The 18,112-nt window shown below is 41.9% G+C and overlaps 2 protein-coding genes across 3 annotated transcripts in view; both read right to left on the minus strand.

Annotated features, from left to right (window-relative positions):
* LOC123998823 (THO complex subunit 2-like) overlaps window positions 1-2,635 on the minus strand; it is a 69,174-nt gene extending 66,539 nt beyond the window's left edge. For both annotated transcript variants that reach the window (XM_046304020.1, XM_046304019.1), the window contains exons 1-2: window positions 2,367-2,635; window positions 154-209 (exon numbers count right to left, since the gene is read on the minus strand). In XM_046304020.1, coding sequence (XP_046159976.1) covers window positions 154-209; window positions 2,367-2,431 — 121 coding nt within the window. In that variant the 5' untranslated portion in view covers window positions 2,432-2,635. The remainder of the gene's footprint in view (window positions 1-153; window positions 210-2,366) is intronic.
* A 490-nt stretch (window positions 2,636-3,125) lies between these two features.
* LOC123999655 (cohesin subunit SA-2-like) lies at window positions 3,126-17,265 on the minus strand. The gene is made up of 34 exons (XM_046305621.1): window positions 17,019-17,265; window positions 15,486-15,604; window positions 15,245-15,323; window positions 14,958-15,113; window positions 14,742-14,838; window positions 14,522-14,598; window positions 14,216-14,420; window positions 13,847-13,998; window positions 13,391-13,464; window positions 12,712-12,835; window positions 12,449-12,547; window positions 12,268-12,347; window positions 12,011-12,118; window positions 11,730-11,838; window positions 11,263-11,380; window positions 11,006-11,109; window positions 10,429-10,521; window positions 10,181-10,270; window positions 9,829-10,032; window positions 9,464-9,534; window positions 9,260-9,347; window positions 9,069-9,149; window positions 8,867-8,959; window positions 8,515-8,689; window positions 8,105-8,244; window positions 7,911-8,012; window positions 7,612-7,760; window positions 7,299-7,427; window positions 6,958-7,166; window positions 5,905-6,133; window positions 5,409-5,519; window positions 5,172-5,298; window positions 4,979-5,056; window positions 3,126-4,749 (listed from the first exon to the last, which is right to left on the minus strand). Exons 2-34 carry the CDS (start codon window positions 15,527-15,529, stop codon window positions 4,726-4,728), a joined length of 3,819 nt encoding a protein of 1,272 aa, XP_046161577.1. The 5' UTR covers window positions 15,530-15,604; window positions 17,019-17,265; the 3' UTR covers window positions 3,126-4,725.
* Window positions 17,266-18,112: the final 847 nt, after the last annotated feature.

Raw genomic sequence — 18,112 nt, forward strand, 5'->3', positions numbered from 1 at the left:
TGACATAGCGAGACCCCATCATTGAATGAATATTACCTTAAATTACCTTGAATAATATCTTAACTTAATTTGCAAAGACTCAATTGTTGCAAAACTAACATGTATACTGTTCTTTCAAATAGCACAGATGGGTACTTTCATTTTTGAGCTTACCTTTTATTGTGCTGTCATGATTTGTTTTGTATGCAAGATTCTTACATAGTTGTACACTGAAAAGGAGGGGGAAAGGTGATTATTTACTATACATTATCTAGTTTATTTTCAGTGACTTGTAAATAGTTTTCCAAATGACCATAGAACAGTTAGTAGTGTGCTGTAGTATGTGTACATAATTTGTACAATACGTGTTGCAGATATACAAAATCTGCTTCATGTCAACCCCCAATATTAACGCTGCATATTACACTGTAACTGTTTGAATACACCATTCTGAGCATTTGACACTTTAAAACATAGTCCAAAACTCTTAACGTCCAGTTACTAGAGCTTGATGACTAAATTCTTATCAATGCCAACTGTTGCCCATTATTTAATCAGCAGAAATCACACCCATACTACCAAATTCAGATGATGACATGTTTTCAATTCTAGCTAGCTAATGTTTTCGTGTAGCAAGAGTCAGGTGGTGGTACCATTAGCTTGCTGGGAACGACACCTGCTCGTCGAACATAATCATTCTAAAATCATGGCCATTAATATAGAGTTAGTCCCCCCTTTGCTGCTATAAACAGCCTTCACTCTTCTGGGAAGGCTTTCCACTAGATGTTGGAAATTGCTGCAGGGACTTCTTTCCATTCAGCCACAAAAGCATACTTGAGGTCAGGCACTGATGTTGGGCGATTAGGCCTCGCTTGCAGTCTGCGTTCCAATTTATCTTAACAGGGTTCGATGGAGTCGAGGACTGGCCTGGACAGATTCCTGACAAGTTATTCAACAACAATCTCAACAATCCATTTCTCTATGGACCCCGAATTGTGCACAGGGGCAGTATCATGCTGAAAAAGGAAAGGGCCTTCCCAACTGTTGCCACAAAGTTGGAAGCACAGAATCATCTAGAATGTCATTGTATGCTGTAGTATTACGATTTTCCCTTCACTGGAACTAAGGGGCCTAGCCTGAACCATGGAAAACAGCCTTAAAACATTATTCCTCCTCCACCAAACTTTACAGTTGTCACTACACATTCGGACATTCAGCTAGAGTTCTCCTGGCTTCCGCCAAACCCAGATTTGTCTATCGGACTGCCAGATAGTGAAGCATGATTCATCACTCCAGAGAAAGCATTTCCATTGCTCCAGAATCCTTATGACGGGCGAGCATCACACTACTCTACCATGCATTGCGCACGGTGATCTTAGGCTTGTGTGCAGCTACACGGCCATGAAAACCCATTTCATGAAGCTCCGGACGAACAGTTATTGTGCTGACATTGCTTCCAGAGGCAGTTTGGAACACTGTAGTGAGTGTTGCAACCGAGGACAGATTTTTTTACAAGCTTCAGCGTTCGGCGGTCCCATTCTGCAAGGTTGTGGCCTACCACTTCGCGGCTGAGCCGTTGTAGCTCCTAGACGTTTCCACTTCACAACATCAGCACTTCCAGTTGACCAGGGCAGCTCTAGCAGGGCAGACATTTGAGGAACTGACTTTTAAAAGTCAATGAGCTCTTCAGTAAGGCAATTCTACTGACAATGTTTGTCTATGGAGATTGCATGGCGGTGTGCTCGATTTTATACATCTGTCAGCAACGGGTGTGGCTGAAACAGCCGAATCGACAAGTTTGGAGCGTTGTCCACATTATGTTGGCCATGTAGTGCATGTGAGCGAACCCCGTATGTTGTGATGCACATGCATGCAATACTAGTATTAGTTAGCTAGCTCACTGGTCACCGAGTCAACTTGCCAAATAGATAGGTATAGAGGTAGCTAGCTAACTATAGTAGGTAGGTTAGTTAGAACGCACAGGGTCAACCATCAGGCTAGCCTGCATCAATAATAGCTGACTAGTTAGTTCGTCCACTGCACTGGCTTTCAGGGCTAAGCTAACTAGTTAGCTGCCTCGGAGGACAGACGGACTCAAAAGTTAGTTAGCTTGCTAGTTAGCATCTAATGGCCAGGGCCAGTGTTGCAGTACATGGATTGTACAAGTGCTTTACCAAATTAATTACTTCAAACAACATTATTGAACTGTAGCCAACTTTATCTTACTATTATGAAATAGTTAGCACGCTAGGTTGGCTAATTCACGTCGCGAGTTAGCACGGTCTCTTACAGGATAACTATGGGAACCGGTTGCATGGCTCAACAACCCTCATGGAAAACGAAATACCAAGACATTCGTCTTCATAATTTAACAATATAAAACTTACAACTCGTGTTTTCCAGATTTCTCCCAGTTTTTGATCCAATCAGCAGGGATGATACGTGTCGCCATCTTCCCCCACAATACCACACATAGCCCGGATGTTTAGCTGAATGCACAATAATGAAAACTAGTGCATCGTGGGACGACGAGTCAATTTGAGGTCTTCCAGTCAGTTTACCACAAATAAACGTTGGAAGCCTAAAATTACAACGCTACAATAATTAACGTGTAAGATTTTATGTAGATTAGTGTAAAGATAAACAATTATGTTGAACAGATCCACTGGGTTTTTGGTTTGCTTTAAGCGTCTCTATCACTTCAAGTCGTCAGAGCATGTGTTCAGTTCATGATGGTCATGTGATGCTAGGAGCCTCTCAATTTCAGTTTATGAACAGTATTCAGACAAATTCATGGCAGAGGTGAGCACAAAGGATTTAAAGGTAAACTCCAGTTTACCCACTTGTCGATTTATCCCATTGTCTCTTGGGATGATTTGTGTGTGGGCGTTTGTGCATACATTGAATTCTCACATTATCCACAACCCCATTACTGTAACAGTGGCTTCCTTATTCTTTAAAAAAGACCCACATTCACCCCTTAGTGATCTACATGATCACCATCCTATTAATGACACCATTGTAACAACCCCTGACACAGGTGATTCAAACTAGTCACACAACCAGTGACTATACTGCACTCTGTCCCGTAGACATTTCATTTCCGTGTAATAGGCCTACTAAATACTGGTAACACTTCATTCAAATCATCACACAATTGCAGGGGTTTATTTTGTTCAAAAGGTAACTGGTCTCGAGACATAAATACAAACCATAAATGGAACAGTGGACTTTGTAAATAGAATAAAAAAACGTTTCATATACATTTGAATATATATAATATATGTATGTGTATACATACACATTTAGACATATGCACACACTTTCAGCAGTTCAATGCAAGGACAACAGAAAGGTAAATATCAAAATGACAGTATGAAGCCTACATAAGATTTAAGCAAAACAACTATGCATTCAAAACATTTTTTACATTTGTCTAACATTGCTACAATGTAAATAATGAAAAATATACAATTCTCCGGTTTGTAGTTTTGTATTTAGATTTTGATATAACATTTTAGCTTTTGAAAATGGAGAGGCTGTGTTTTAAGCTGTTGTGGCTGTATAAAACTATAATTTACAATATTCATGATTACAATTGTATTCCTCCAGAAAAGCTTGTTGGGAATCTGCAAACCAAAGTACATAGAGGTAAAGAAAAGTTATTAAAACAAAAATCCTTAGAAAAGACAAACAAAACATTTACCATTTAAATATAAATACAAATTCAAAGGTAAATTCTTATGCATAACTGCACATTAATTAGGTTAATTTAAACCAGTTTACATTCTATTGAACCTTTTCCTAAATTAGACTTCAAATTAACTAAAACTGAGCAAATATAAAATGAGCACCGATTCACAATATATTACACATTTTTATAATTGTATAATATTATTATATATTATGATACCATAATAGCTAACCCAAACTCTTAAATGTGGTATTTTATAAACATTCTATAACAAGCTCTCTTACAGACACAACACAGTGGTACAACAGAGAATATTTTGACCACTCTTTTATACAAACCCTCTGCACACTATACTTTTGTACCACTCTTCAAAAGCATTCAAAATCATCAAACCTTTAAAAGTTATTCAGAATTTAAACTAAGCTTGTCAATGGGTCAAATGGCATTTGGGCATTATCAGTTCACCAAGAGGTCTCACCTATAACATTGGAAAAAAGAAAAACTGCAGGCCACATCCATTATTACACACCAGAAATTCCATTACAAAGGTTCTTTTCTGTACTCTATACGAGTATTAACATGATTATAAAGTACTGATTTACATCTGATTGTCATTACAAAATACCTATAAATCAAAGTATTCTATAAGTTATAAAAGCAGGACAGACAAACCTCTAAAAAATAATGACAGAGAGAGAATTCTGAGAACCCTGTATTTCATATTTGCGGTAAGGCCTTCCAACAATATGAAGACATTTCACATTTTCTCCTACTGTATATGTTTTAATATATGGCTACATGTCATGCCCGGTTTTATATTTTAAAAGTATGTCAGCAACTATGTATTTACATGAGACAAAAACATGCCCATTGATCGACAAAATAAAAGTGAAATTCAAACATGATGACGAATGTGCAACCATTGATGCCTCATAAGCAAATAGTCCCATGAGCTTATTTTAAAACAATTCTCTACAGAGAATACTTCTTGTCATCAAAACATTTTCGGTAACAACACAGTGTCCTCTTCACGCAGATCTACCATAATCAGCTTAGAACATTGAAACATTGAGGACCTAAAAAGAAAGAAAATACTGCATTTAAATGTTTAGTTACTTGCTGTATAATATGGAAAATAATTAGAGAATATGAGTATAGCCTTTCCATATGTATACCAAAGACATTAACTAGCTATCTGGATTTCACTTCGGTACTGCCACTGTTATTGTTGATCATATTGTTTGTTGTACGTGATCTTTAACAATGAAGATATCACTGTACTCTCAATAACAAACCAATACCCACCGAATCATCCATGATCGAAGAAGGATCGAAGTAGTCTGGCTTCAGCTCTGATCTCTCTCTGCGATTTTTAGATGGTGGCTAAACAATAAACAGCCAAGTAAGAAAGAAGAGACACCAAGGCAGTAATATTCATAAATGCACAACTTGTGAGAAAATAAACATCTTTATCTTTATGATGTATGATGTATTTTACCAGATCAATATCCATAGTGTCAAAATCCATGCCCTCGTTGAGATCTTCCAAACGGTCCTCTGATGACATCATTACATCCTCTACTATTGGCTCCTCATCATCCTCCATGAGTCCTGAACCGCGGCGGCTAGATGGTCAAAGACATGACCACAAATTACTACATACATTACACATGACAGTAAGTACTACACTGGGGTTGAAACACCACTGTGGTCTGGAAGAGAAGTGCAGTCTTACATTGCATTCTGCATGTGGCTCCTCATCTTGGCATACTGCATGCTGGCTCGCTCCTGTTGCTGCCGGGCCTCTGCCTGCTGTCTCTGGGCTAGCATCCAGGTCACCTGGGTACTGAAAACAGAGTCAGACACATTAATACGGACAGTCATACTTATTCAAACGAGAGGTGAACTACAGCCATTTCATTGAAGATATCATTCATTTTGATAACATTGCATACATAGCTAAGTAACATTACATTATAGATTTTTTACATTTTAGTTCTTTAGCAGATGCTCTTTTCCAGAGCGACTTACAGGAGCAATTAGGGTTAAGTGCCTTGCTCAAGGACGCATTGACTGATTTTTCACCTAGTCGGCTCGGGAATTCGAACCAGCAAGTTTTCATTTACTGGGCCAACGCTCTTAACCACTAGGCTACCTGCCGCCCTACAATGGATGGCCAAAGATACTCGTGGAAATCAAAAGGTGTTGAGCCATAGAAAGGTGTTCCGTACTTGTAGTCCATGGGGGTCTGATGGTGGTGCTGTTGGGGGGGCAGCTGTTGGTGCTGCTGCTCTGATGTCATAGCATAGACACCCATGTAGCTCTCCTCTGGCCTCATTTTCTTGGGGTCCCTCAGGACAGTGGAGGTTAGATGTGGCGAGGGCATCATCACTGGCATCTGCACGTTCTGCTCCTGGTTCATCCACACTGTGTCTGTGCTGCAGCTGCTACTCTCCTCTGCTGCAATAGCAAGGGTTTCATAGGGTTGTTATATAGTGAGCAGACCACTCACTGCTCAGGTAGAGACATCTTAGCGTATTGGCTTTTTATAAAGCCAACGACAGATAACATCTAGCAAACACTCAATTCATTAATGTCTAAACTTCATTCGGCAAGTTATTTCCCCAAGTGAAAATCTAATCGCACAAAGCAGGAGGCATATTCTGGAACACAATTTGTTGTGTACACAGTGTACAAAACATTAGGAACACCTGCTTTTTACATGTCATAGACTGATCAGGTGAAAGCTATGATCCCTTATTGATATCACCTGTTAAATCCACTTCAAATCAATGTAGATGAAGGAGAAGAGACAGGTAAAATAAGGATTTTTAAGACTTGAGACAATTTAGATATGATTTGTGTGTGTGCCATTCAGAGGGTGAATGGGCAAGACAAAATATTTAAGTGCCTTTGAACGGGGTATGGTAGTAGGTGCCAGGCGCACCGGTCTGGGTCAAGAACTGCAACTCTGCTAGGTTTATCCCGCTCAACAGTTTCCTGTGTGTATCAAGAATGGTCCACCCCCCAAAGGACATCCAGCCACCTTGTCACAACTGTTGGAAGCATTGGAGTTAACATGGGTCAGCAGCCCTGTGGAATGCTTTCAACACCTTGTAATCCATGCTCAGACAAATTGAGACTGTTCTGCAACTCAATATTAGGAAGGTGTTCGTAATGTTTTGTATACTCAGTGTATATCATAACACTAAACATTGAGCTTTCAGGTTTAACACAAGCATATGTTGCCCATGCTGTTCTGTGGCTCGGTGTCGGCCCCTCACCTTCAGGCAGTTTCCTCTTTCCGGTGCTGGCTGGCTTGGCCTTCTTGGTCCTGATGCTGGAACTTCGGCTGCTGTAGCCGCTGATGACAGACATGGTGTCGTCGTCCCCTCCGGCCTGCAGGGAGTTCCTGTAGGAGATGAGGGGCAGCCAACAGTCCTCTCGTTGCAGGGCCATCTGGAAGGTCATGAACCGCTCCAGGTAGAGGTGACTGCAGAGGACAGAGGACCACAAATCAACATCCATGATCTAGTGTAGCTGTGGTCTGTCTGGCTAAGGATAATACAGTCACTAATGATTTGACTGCACATAGCACTAAGTATAACAGTTTCCTCTGACTTACACAGTCTTCTTGTCCTGACGGAGAAGTTTGGAGGAAAACTCGCTGAGAATGTCCAGGAAGGCAAGGTTGAGAGGAGGGTTTCCCTCTCCCTGGGGACTGGGCTCCTTGAAGGCAAACTCGATTCCATCCCTGCAGCAAGTGTAGCACAAGACAAAATGTTTAGGAAGGAATGGATTGAAGTATTGAGCTGTAAATACTTTAACAGTTCTGGGAGGTTGAGAAGCCTCAAATAGAAGCATGCCTGCAGAGCTGTTAAACCTTTATGTATTGATTCCTACACAGAGGATGAGTTTCACATTTGCAGCAGGCTTACTTGTGTAACATGGCGATAGCCTCTCTGGTCTTCAGCTGATCCAGGCCAAAGGTCAACGAGAAACGTCGGGCCAGTTCTTTAATGCCGCAGAAGGACGACGACGAGCGGTCAAAGTTGCAGCCGAGGTCAGATAACATCTCATTGAAAAGCTAAAAAGAGAAAAGTGTTGCAACTTTTTAAAAACAATGATCAAAACCACTCACATTGTCACAAAATGAAGAGAATGATCAAAACCACTCACATTGTCACAAAATGAAGACAATACTTTAACTGAATGTTAATTTCACCATAGCTCTTACCTGCTGCAAACTCAGAATGAGGGTCTTGGCACACTGGATCTTGTCAATTTGTCTTGTTTTACTCATCGTTTCCTTGATGATATCTCCATAGTCATTGTAGTACTAGAGAGAAAAACACATTTCATCTTTTAGGAATAGCACAACATTACATTTTTCTTTTAAAAGGTCTAAATATGGTTGGAGGCCAGACATACCCTCATGTACTGCTTGAAGATATCAGCTCCAGTGTTCATCTCCACTACATTGTAAATGATCAGTTTGCAGTACGCTGCCAGCAGGTTACGTCTCTTGTGTAAAGCCTCGATTTTACTGGCTTCATCATCTTGCTGCCCATCTGATAAAATGAAGAACACCGAGGTAACCCCTTGCAAAACTTTAACATTCCTGTCTCCATATAATGTGTTCGCTTTAACTCAGAAACAGCTCTGGTGTTTTAACTTGTGTGTGCACTATTCACATTAAAAGCCATTCTCAGCTGTCTCCTTGTGTTGTGACTAGCTGCCAGGTGGGCTGTGTGGATGTTCAGCCTGTGCTGTGTGTGTGTGGGGAGGGGGGGATCTGTCTGGCCTGTGTTGTTACTGTCTGCCATTAGGCTGTGTCTGACCTGTGCTGTTGTTGTCATCGTCCTGGTCGATAAAGACGTGGTCCAGGATGAAGTTGAGCAGCTCTGCCTGTAGGGGGGAGTCTGGAGTGTAGATCAGAGCCTCCAGCTGCTCCCGGCCCGACGACACTATCTGGTGGCTGAAGATCATCAGGGCGTCACACAGGATGGTGAAGGCCTGGAACACAGTCAATCAATCAATCACACAACACCCGTCCACGTCAACAGCTGTCACACAGGGCTTTACAGTAATCCAGGAAAATACAACAGAGCAGCAACTCCTCAGCCCTCACTTAACAGTGAACACACAGCTACACAGTCAGGCAACAGACTGACATGACGTAGGACAACCCACCTGCTCTTTGACAGTGGTGTTGACACTGGTGAGGTAGCGTTGACACATCAGACAGAAGGCCCTCATCTGCTTCCTCAGGGTGACCATGTTCCCCTGGAAACCATTTTACAGACAACTTGTAACTCCGCCACACGGGTGTCTATTCACAACCATTGGCAGACACTGGATAGTTCTTAGTCACTGATAACAACAGTGTGTGTACCTTTGTGGAGCTGCCCTCTGAGACCTTGGCTAGGTGCCACAGAATGATGTAGTGTGTGCACTGCATCGCATGAATTACAATCTGGGAAAAAGAGAGTATTACAAGGTAAGTGATAGTAAACAGTGGAGATGAATGTCAAAATTTTAGGGGTAGGTGGGTTTGAGGGGATAAAAGGGTTATAGTTTAGGTACCTGCTCAGGCATATCTCCATTCTGAAGTCCTGTGTTTAATAGCTTATAGTTGCTGGTGAACAGGTCCCATTTAGAGAGGTCATGTGCACTGAAGAGGAGAGAGAAACACAGAATCTAGTCAGATAAGGAGTTCTGATTTATCTACTGTTCATTGGCAAATGTTTGGATGACACATTACTTGTTTAATCTTGCTCAAGGCCTTACTTGTGGAAAGCAGTGATCCTCTTTAGTGTGGACAGGACCTGGTAGGCATCATCCTCATCTGGTTCCTCACCCTGAAACAACAGATAACTAGGTTGTGAAATCCTACACAGCCACGTATCACTCAATTTACAGTCCCAGTTTATATCAACACCAATCTGAGTACTACCCTAGAACACTCATTTTTCTTTGACAAATAGTCTACAAAGATTAAAGACAGGCAATGTCCTTATGCATTGCCAAATCTGCCATAGAAGTTTTCAATCTGACAGACAGACTGCTCAGTCTCTAAGCCACTCAGCCAGCTAAACCTAGAATCAAATAGAATACAATAGACATTTTATGTATCTCTATGCATCTGAGCCCACCTCCAGCAGGAAGTCCTCCAGGAGTCTGTTGAACTTGTCCACCAACTCGTCCAGTAGCTGGGACCTGGCGATGTCCACCCTGTTGAAGATGGTGAACTCCTCGTTGCAGAGAGCGTGGTAGGTCATGGAGCACGCCTCCAGCACGTCGGTCTCTGTGTGCTTCTCCACCACCTCCCTGATCTGACGCAGCAACGACTCCAAGTGCTGCACACAAACAGAAGACAAAGGTCTCTGTTTGTGGCGAGGTCTCAAACTATATTCTGCCACAATGGCCATGTGAATAATTGCCTGTTAACAATCTAAGGTGCGGTAGGATTAGTTATGCTCCAGGAATATCAGATGATTCACAAACCTTTTCCAATCGACCAGTGGTGTAGATTTCTAGGTCAAAGAACTGCGGTAGCTGCAGTAAGTTGGTCACCTTCTCAGCATCAACGGAGTACTGTGAGGGTAAGATGGAGAGGGTGAGGGGAGCTACAACAAGAGACCTAGCGTTGAGTAATACTGCATCATTCTGGCAGTCCCAGGGTTTGAGTTATATATAGAAGCTGTGTATAGACTATAAAAAGTGACAGTCATATACACAACTTGATAACTGACCTTGGCCAACAACAGAGGCAACGCCACAGCGAAGATCTCAGTGATTCTCGTCCGGTCATCCAGCTGGGTTTTCTTTTCTTTCGCTGTCAGGACCTAGGAGGATTTCCAGAAGAGCACAATCACATCACAATCATGAGAATGGCTTACCCAGATAAACTTCCAAAAGGACTAATTGAAGGTACAAAATGAGTTAGAGCACTCAACAAAAAAAGGCAGAACCGTCAGTCACCTGTTAGCTCCCTGTACAATGGAATAAAGTGAGCAAAATGTAATCAATCGCTGGCTTTTTTTGTTGAGTGCTCCATCTCCTTTTTACCTCAAATTAGTACTTTTGGAAGTTTTTCTTGGTGAGCCATTCTGGTGATTTTTGTCATTGAACACCCCTCCTTCCCTTTGCTAAAGCGCAACGGCCCACCTGAACTCACATTACAATAATGTTATATGACAGATTTTTTATAAAACCTCATATCTGAGTGAATGTTCAAACATGCCTTCTGAAAATAAAGCCTTGAGAGCTCACTAGTACTAGAGTTGACCGCTGAGGGGCTTACATTGGAAAATGCCAAGCAGCACTCACCCTCTTCCCAGTGCCTCTGCCCACTGGAGGGTGGCACTCACAGGCCTGGCGGATGGCACACAGCATTATCTCTATCAGAGCAGTCTCCTGGTGGTCTGTCAGGGCTGGACAGGACAAAACATGACTGTGTGTGTGTGTGTGTGTGTGTGTGTGTGTGTGTGTGTGTGTGTGTGTGTGTGTGTGTGTGTGTGTGTGTGTGTGTGTGTGTGTGTGTGTGTGTGTGTGTGTGTGTGTGTGTGTGTGTTGCGCCTCCTTACCTTCCTCCCCTGGCATGGGCTCATCCAGTAGCAGGCTGATCATGCTCTCCCAGTCTTTGAGCAGCTCCCCTGCACACTCCCACAGGCTGTCCACCAGGTAGGCCCCGTGCTCATGGAGCTGCAAACGTTCTGAGGTTATCACAACTGAAACACGTCACTAGTCACTTTACCCCTACCTATATGTACATAGCTACTTCAACTACCTCGTACCCCTGCACATTGACATGATACTGGTGCTCCCAGTATATAGCCATGTTATTCACTGTGTATTTATTTGTTGAGTCACTACTGTATCTCTATTTTTGTTATCATTAACTTTTCGTTGTTGGGAAAGGGCCCGTAAGTAATCATTTCACAGTTAGTCTACACATGTTGTTTACAAAACATAATTTAAAATGTGATTTTGATTTGTGCCCCAAGTAGGTCACTTCAAACAGAGACAGACTCTTCATGGAGCCTGAACACACCTCACTCTCCAGGAAGAAGAAGACGGTGGTCTTGATGAGGTTCCCGTTGAGGCTCTGCCTGCCCCTCCTGGGCATCCCTTCCTCCTCTGGACCTCCATGACTGAAGAGCCTATGGACATGGCAACATTGAGGTAAGGTTAAATGCAGCTGGATAATCTAAAAAATATAGATCTGTTTCTCAGCCTTAAGGCATTACCAACCCAAATGGGGCTTTAATCACAATTTCACAAGAGTATTTTTCAGCTTCCACCACAGCTTTAGAGAGCCAGTGTGAGACCTACTTCTTATAGAGGAACTCTCCTGCAGCCACAGCCACAGGTCGATGGGCAGAGTAGACCAGATGGTAGACACTCTCACAGTCCTCTGCTGTCAGGACCTCATCACTGCTACTGCAATGAGAAAACAACACACAGGTCTGTAAGGTCTCATCGTCATCGGCGAAGGGTCAGGAGTGCATGGAGGGCTGGACACTAATACGTGGGCTAACGTTGTGAAGGATGAGCAATTATAGACATGATTTGTAGACAAGGTTACTCACTGCAAGACAAGAGTCAGAAGTTTTATGGCTTGCACTGCAACATCATACTCCTTATCCAGAGCCATCGACACAATGCGGTCCTGTCAATGACAGTAAAGTCAACATCTGGCCAACCATGATGTGTGTATGTTATGTACAGGATTTCCCAGTCAGTGGTCTGATGGGGGAGCGTCTGACCTACCTTGAAGCGGCTGGTGAAAAGCTCCAGTCGAGTGTTGAGCTCCCGGTTATAGTACAGGCCTTGGAGCGCAGTCAGACACCTGAGGCGCACTTCTCCTTGCTGCGATCACAGGGAGGACAATGTCCAAACCACAATGTTCAAACCTCAATGCTGTAGCTTTTCAACTCTGATAATATACCTACTGTTGAAACACACAGTAAATGACTACCCGCAACATGCTATACAACTCCCACAAATGTGATTTGACATATTGCATGGCTCACCTTGTCATGCATGGTCCATCCAACATACTTCAGATAACTGTCATTGAGAAAAGCATCGCTGTACATCTTCATCCATACCCCAATCTCCTCAATGCAGATTGCCCGGACCTCAGCTATAGCATCGCTGATAAACAGAGAAATGTCCAGACTTATTCACAGCCCCCATTACGCTCAATGATCAAATCAATTATTTGATATCTTACGGTAGGTAGGGCAGTTAACATTGATTTCATTAGAAAGGCTTAAGTGGTACAGCCAGAGGCAGTTCTACTTAGATCAGAGATCAGTGCACCATGGTGTGCCATGATGAGCTGTTCTGCCTTAGCAACCGTTGCTACCTGTTGTTTAGCACAAGAGGGCACCCTAAAGCCTTGGAATAGCTCAGTGAAAGACCAGCCTGCACATCTCAGAACTGCTTTAAGCCTTCCATGCATCTGAAGTCTCTCTCAATGTCAGTAACTGAAGTTGGTTTTCACACAGTGATCAAACTCTCTGACATCAAGTGAATGCACCCACAGTTCTCTTTTTAGACTCCTCTTTAAAAATCTACTAGAAAAACACCATTCATAATACCCACCCTAAAACAATACAGAATAAAAAAATATAACACATAATCCATTACAGTTGTAATTTAATTCATTGTTCTGTACGTAGAAAGATGACAAGTTGCAATACATACCGATATCTGTGAACAAACACGCCTTTAAAAATCGCATTCATCATGTTTTCAATTTCGTCTTGATTTTCTTGAAGCTGAAAAGAGGAGATGTTTCAAATTGAAAATGCTTTTTACATATCTAATGGAAAGAAGTGGAGGGCGCACAATCAACGCAAGTCGAGGTACAACCAAATTATAAAAGGCGCAACGCTCACTCACCATTAAAAACATTTTACTTAAACAACTATTAAACGTTTGACGCTTCGGACTTCATTGATGGCCTTCAGAAATTGGTTGTCAAGCTTTTAGTTGTTTAAATAAAATAATGTTTTAAAATGGTGAGCGAGCGCTGTGCCTTTTCCCTTTCAAAAATGTCTAAATGATCCGTTTTGAATTGTTAGGACCAGGTAAGGTTCCCCCTCCCTACAACAGCCGTAGGGAAGAAACGGTTGAGAGACACCAGAAGAACCCACTCACCTCTTTACGCTTCTGTAACAGGAGCTCTAGCCTATCATTGGCCCTCTTGGCCATGACCTTGTTCCTCTCTGCCTCATACTGCCTCTGAGTGTTGTCCATGTTGATGCTCAGGTTCAGAGCCACGTTCACCAAGGCTGTCATCAATTTCATGGCTGGTAGAGACAACGACTCACTTGAGTGACATCTACTAATTAATAAGGCACTATTTATGCAGACCTGCCATCAAATAAAGGTATATTCAATAGGCCTACACACACAGTGTAGCCCTCATAAAAGATAGCACTAAAATACATCAAGCTAGTAGTTTAACAGTGGATGAACTACAGTCTTCCCTCAACTGCCCAGAGTCTCTATTGTGTTAGTACTGACCTGCCAGTGTGCTGGTGTGTCTGAAGGCTCGGACCTGTGAGTCAGACAGGCCCGTGAGCAGCGAGATGACTGTGTCCATCATGTACTCGTCATAGATGATGCTGTACTGACACTGCCGCACCAGCACCCCGATAAACTCACAGAAGCTCGACTTGAACTTCTTCCACAGTGGCCCTGCCATGGTTAACGGGTAGTCCCCGCTGTCCTATTTGATAACAGAGCGAAAGCGGGAATAATGTTTAAATATACGCTATAGACAGAGAGGCATTAATAACGATGTACAGTAAGTGTACAATCAAAAAGTACCTCGTCAAATTCCTCTGTCATCTTCCTGATGATCTCAGAGTTTTGCATGTGTCTGAACATCTCTGCACTGACAGCACCTGTAGCAAAACAAAAAATAAGAAAAAAAAATCTTACCCTGTTTAATCATCACAAGTAACGGATGCAAAATGATTTAGAAAAGTCCTTCACAGCAGATCGTATTCTATTCAACAATTCTATTCAATACACTCTGGGAGCCTACCTTTACAACCGGAGCACTGGATGAAAAAGTTGATCAAGTCCAGGAGTGCAATGTCTCGATCACTCTTGTAAGACTCAATCCAGTCATCAACGATGGACTAAAATAAAAAACACCAATTAGCCATCACTTAAATATGAAAATACTACTATCAACAACATGCATTGAGAATGACTACTTTATTACCCTATCCTTCTAATTCAAATAGTTTGAACCAACCTGTGTGGCACTCTTCCCCATCTTCACCACCTCGAACAGGGTCATGCTCTCCATCCCATTCTCCTGGTGATGGCCATTCACCCCGCCAAGGCCAGTACCCTTCACTCCACCACCCTTCCCCTTCTCTCCAGGGGCTTTCTTCCCCTTCCTTCCACCCTACAACAGACAGGAATACCATGTAAGTGTTAGTGTATATTGTGTGTGCACAAATGTAAAGTAGGAGGTGACCATATCCATTTAATTATGGATGTCTTGTGTTGATAGGGGATTTTACAAGCAAGTCTCACCTTTCCTTTCCCAAGCTTTGCATTCTTGACATCAGGGTCCTCAAGGTCTGTGTCAGAGGATAACTGTGTATCGGTCTCGCTGTTCAGAAAACAAAAATAAGTTATTGTAACAATACACACAGAACTCATTTGAAGGTCTATCTATGCAATACAAAGCGTATGTCCTCTGTATCTTCACGGTTTGCAAAAAAATAAGGTAATACAGTTTGCATGTTACTTTACAGATCTAAGTTATACTTACTGAGGAAACTGAAACTCTGTGTGCAACTCTTGTGCTGCTATCATTTCTTTAACATTTTCTGGACACACTCTAGTAAGTATGGACTTCTCAGGATCCACCAAAATGTAGACTAATACAACCTAGAACATATGAAAAGAAAGGTCAAACATTCAAAAGGACAAAGGCAGTCCAACGATGGTATTATGCCTATGTATAACTTAACGTGTGTGTAGGTTGATGTGTAACAAGTATCATGGATTAACAGTATAAATAAGAAGTGAGGATAACCAATTCCGTTTGCACACTCGGCAGTTCACAATTGACTGCTGAAGACAGAGATGTATTCATTAGTCTGATTCCGTTGCAAAACGTTTGGTCTGTTGCTAACCGTTTTGCAACGGAAACCGTTCACGCCAAACAGAAAATGATTTGCAACGAAAACGATAGGTTTTTATTGGAAAACTGCAGGTATGTCCCTTTCATTTTCGTTTGTGTCCGTTGGGTTCCTTTAGTAAACGGTTTACGTTGGAAAACGTTTTACAACAGACAAATGAATACACCTTCCAGATGTAGCTTTCTACTGTTACCTGGGAAAATCAAATAACATGACACTAGACGTAGAACCAGAAGACAACAGCAGACTTTACAAATGGAAATGGGGGGGGAATCAGTTATGAAGCCAGCAACAATTATTAATGAGAAAGCTAGCTAAACGAGATAGCTAACGTTAGGCCATTCGGAAAGCTGCGTTAGCAAACTTCTTTACAAATGAGAATCTCGAACTAAATAACACATCGTCGGCTTCAAACAAACAAAATCCCTACATTATGAGGACTAACGTTACTCCAGGGCTGCAACAGACGTTCTTAAACTACTCCATCTTTGCTCATTGGTTGTCGGCGAATGAAAGGTTGGCTAGTAACGTAGCTATGCATTCTGCGGCTGTCAGACAATGTAACTGTAAAACAGTTAAACAAAACCAAGAAGTATGCAATGACTGTCATTCAGTTAGCTACATACATTTTCAACATAGCCAACGTTACTCCAAAAACAAGCTATTCTTGATAGGGTACAATCCTCTTCCGTGTAAACAATATTTGACGTCCATCTTTGCCAGCTAGCTGGCTACCATTGTTGTAGTTAACTAACGTTAGTTGGCTATCTTATGGTTAACTAAGAGACGGGTTAACTATAAACATACACTCGCATGATGTGTTATGGTGATCGCAAGACGATTTAGGTAACGATTCCGACTTAAATCGGGCAAAGTCCCTGCACACATCATGGTGAAAGCGCTAACTAGCTAAATAACTTAGCTACCATGTACTAGCGTGCTAATATATAACGTTACAGTCAAGGGACACGCCAATATGGTTTGATTAACTGCTAGCTAGTTAATTTGCGACAAAACCGCAATTTAAAATCCCAGTTCCTTATTGTATCTAGCTAACATTAATTGTCCTAGCTACATCTAGCTAATAACTTGCTAGTTTATTCAACATGACTAGCAACACAGCTAGCTCCCAGAATGTTATCCGCCATTTTACAGCTTACCTCGATGTTTGACTCAAATACTGTAATCAACCATCAAAATAATCCAGATGTTTCTGAAGTTGTCTCGCTGGAACGTTTATTAATTTGTAAATATATAATTGGCTATTTACCACTCTCTTACATGTAGATTTGGTTAATCTGATTCCTGAGCTGAGGCTATTATTTTTCTCTGCTAGCTAGCTAACTAGCATGGCTCAGTTTGTTGTCGATGGATTCGTGTCGTCGATGGCGCACCACCTGTCGGTCAAATTGAACAGTACACTTGCCCGCAACTCATTTTCATACAAAACTAATAGGACATAACACAGACTGTTGTTGATGAAACAAAATACTGAGAACCATACACATGTAGCCTGGTCTCATAGACTAGACGTAACATAGTAAACGTAAATACGTGCCACTCAAATTTGTATAAAATTGTAATGGCCTGGCTAGATCATAAAGGAACAATTGTCCAGACAGAGGATTGAGTTTACGAATTTACGGTTTATTAAGCCAACTCCACACAGGCTACTGTTTGGCCGTAGCCCATGACAAATACATGAAAATGTCCCTATAAAATAACTGTGACATTATCTTGTGAAGACCAGACACAAGAGAGAGAACAATGGCTAAATCAAATCAATGTGTATTTGTCACGTGCGCCGAATACAACAGGTTTAAACCTTACAGTGAAATGTTACTTACAGACTCTAACCAATGGTGCAGGGGAAAAGTGTGTGTGTGTGTGTGTGTGTGTGTGTGTGTGTGTGTGTGTGTGTGTGTGTGTGTGTGTGTGTGTGTGTGTGTGTGTGTGTGTGTGTGTGTGTGTGTGTGTGTGTGTGTGTGTGTGTGTGTGTGTGTGTGTGTGTGTGTGGTATGTAAAGAAATTAAACAACAGTAAAAAGACGTTTGAAAAAAAGAGTAGCAAGGCTATATACAGACACCTGTTAGTCAGGCTTATTGAGGTAGTAGGTACATGTAAGTATCGTTAAAGTGACTATGCATATTTGATGAACAGAGAGTAGCAGAAACGTAAAAAGAGGGGTTGGAGGGTGGTGAGACACAATGCAGATTGCCCGGTTAGCCAATGTGCGGGAGAACTGGTTGGTCGG

This window comes from Oncorhynchus gorbuscha, linkage group LG16 (assembly GCF_021184085.1).
Source record: "Oncorhynchus gorbuscha isolate QuinsamMale2020 ecotype Even-year linkage group LG16, OgorEven_v1.0, whole genome shotgun sequence".
Classification (NCBI taxonomy): Eukaryota; Metazoa; Chordata; class Actinopteri; order Salmoniformes; family Salmonidae; genus Oncorhynchus; species Oncorhynchus gorbuscha.

Bases quoted from the DNA above. Each gene is read 5' to 3' on its own strand.
- LOC123999655 (XM_046305621.1), bottom strand. From the start codon at position 15,529: ATGATAGCAGCACAAGAGTTGCACACAGAGTTTCAGTTTCCTCA. The intron at 12,548-12,711 runs GTGAGCCATGCA...CTGTGATCGCAG, and splicing joins GATGGACCATGCATGACAAG to CAAGGAGAAGTGCGCCTCAG. The intron at 11,839-12,010 runs GTAGGTCTCACA...CCATGTCCATAG, and splicing joins GGAGAGTTCCTCTATAAGAA to GCTCTTCAGTCATGGAGGTC.